Below are 1,624 nucleotides of genomic sequence, written 5' to 3'. Positions count from 1 at the left end.
CGCTTCTTCTGGAGGTTGCGCGCCGATTTGCGCTCGTCGCTTGTCACGATGGCGCGGCGCAGGCTGCCGGACGCGCTCAAGGAGGGGCGAGCCGAGGTGCTGTCGCACGACCAGGAGAAGCTGCTGCGCCGCGAGGAGGCGGTGCAGCGGCAGCTCAACGCCGCGGTCGAGAGGTACGCCGCCGCGCTCGAGCTCTTCGACCAGTGGCGCGCGCAGGGCGTGAAGACCGCCGCCGAGCTCGAGCGGGCGCTGGGCGGCAAGTCCGAGCCCGAGCAGCTGGCGGAGCTGCGCCGCCAGATCGAGATGCGGACAGTCGGCTGTGGCTGGACGCACTTCGAGACCAAGTGGGGCTTCTTCTCCGACGAGCGCTCGCACAAGATCGAGGACCTCAAGCGCATGCTGCTCGACGACATCTTGCCCTACGAGTTCCAGCTGCGGCGGCTCAAGAAGCTCCCGACCGAGGCGCGCCGCCCGCGCTCCGCTCTGAGATGAGCGCTTCCCCGTCTCACTCGACGTGTCGCTCCCCATAGGCGGCGCCTCCTCAGCTGCGGGTCCGCTCGATCAAGACCCTGGGCACCGCCGACGCGGACGTGCTGCGCCTGGAGCAGCAGAGCATCTTCAACGTCTCGAACCTCCTCCCGAAGGCGAAGGCCGCGCGGGAGCGGCGCGAGGCGGCGGGCATCTCGGACAGCGTCGAGGTGCGGCAGGACCGCGAAGCCCCCCCCTTCGACACGCGACTCGTGGGCAAGTGGCTCGAGGTGTGCTGGCCATACAAGGAGGAAGGTAGGACGGTCAAGATCTGGGCCGCCGGCAGGGTGAAGCGCGTCGCGGACGGCCTCACCGACAAGAGGAGCCCGCGCGCACGCAAGATCCTCCCGGCCGGCATGCTGCTCTGGGCTTGGGACGCCGACCCCGAGTACGACGAGCCGGCGGGGGAGAGATGGATCGCCTTTCTTCCCGAGAAGTGGAACAGGCCCGTCTCATATGGGTGGCGGCTCGATCCCCGCGAGCTGGGCGCCACCGGCCCGCCCCGCACGCCGCTCATTGAAGAGGAGGAGGAGGAGGAGGCGCCGCGCGCGCGCCGGTGACCGAAATTTGTCTGTCTTGAGACGGGTGTGGGCCCTCGTGTGGTCGGTCCCTGGATGTAAGGGGCATAGCTATAGACTCCCCATAGTGTCCACAGTCAGTGCTGAGCTTGCCGGGCTTGTAGTGCGACTTTCAAAATTTACCATTTCCCCCACTAGACACACGTTTTTCAAACCTTTCGTTTCACGAGACACACGATTTGGCGTTGGCCGCGCGGAATAACGCGCGTGGCGTACAAAAGCATTCAAAACATTAAAACGAACCGACCACGGGGACGAGCGCTCGTCGAACGGGGGCTGGGGCCCAGCAGCACACTTCAAGACACCGCCCTTGGCACAGACGCGCGCATAGAGAAAAGAGCCATGTGCACCCCCCAGCCCGCGCCGCGGACGCCGCGCGTGCGTGGCGGTGGCGTGATGACCGAGGCCGCCGCCCCGCCGTTCAGCCAGCCCCGCCCCTGCCCGCCGAGCGCTCTCAGTGGCGGGCCTAGCTGGCGTGGCCGACGGCAATCTTCTCGAGCGGCTTGAAGACATACGGC

General features: G+C 67.2%; 1 protein-coding gene across 1 annotated transcript; it reads left to right on the top strand.

Annotated features, from left to right (window-relative positions):
- The first annotated feature begins 1 nt into the window (after nt 1).
- On the top strand, nt 2-1,239 carry EMIHUDRAFT_460825 (hypothetical protein). Its single transcript, XM_005766555.1, has 2 exons — nt 2-462; nt 531-1,239. The coding sequence occupies exons 1-2, from the start codon at nt 49-51 to the stop codon at nt 1,086-1,088; spliced, it is 972 nt and encodes a 323-aa protein (XP_005766612.1). The 5' UTR covers nt 2-48; the 3' UTR covers nt 1,089-1,239.
- Nucleotides 1,240-1,624: the final 385 nt, after the last annotated feature.

This window comes from Emiliania huxleyi (assembly GCF_000372725.1).
Source record: "Emiliania huxleyi CCMP1516 unplaced genomic scaffold EMIHUscaffold_5088, whole genome shotgun sequence".
Classification (NCBI taxonomy): domain Eukaryota; phylum Haptophyta; order Isochrysidales; family Noelaerhabdaceae; genus Emiliania; species Emiliania huxleyi.
This window is presented reverse-complemented; position numbering and strand designations above follow the sequence as displayed.

Excerpts from the sequence above, each read along its gene's own strand:
- EMIHUDRAFT_460825 (XM_005766555.1), top strand. The coding sequence starts at position 49 with ATGGCGCGGCGCAGGCTGCCGGACGCGCTCAAGGAGGGGCGAGCCGAG. Across the intron at positions 463-530 it reads TCAAGAAGCTCCCGACCGAG|GCGGCGCCTCCTCAGCTGCG; the intron begins GCGCGCCGCCCG and ends CGCTCCCCATAG.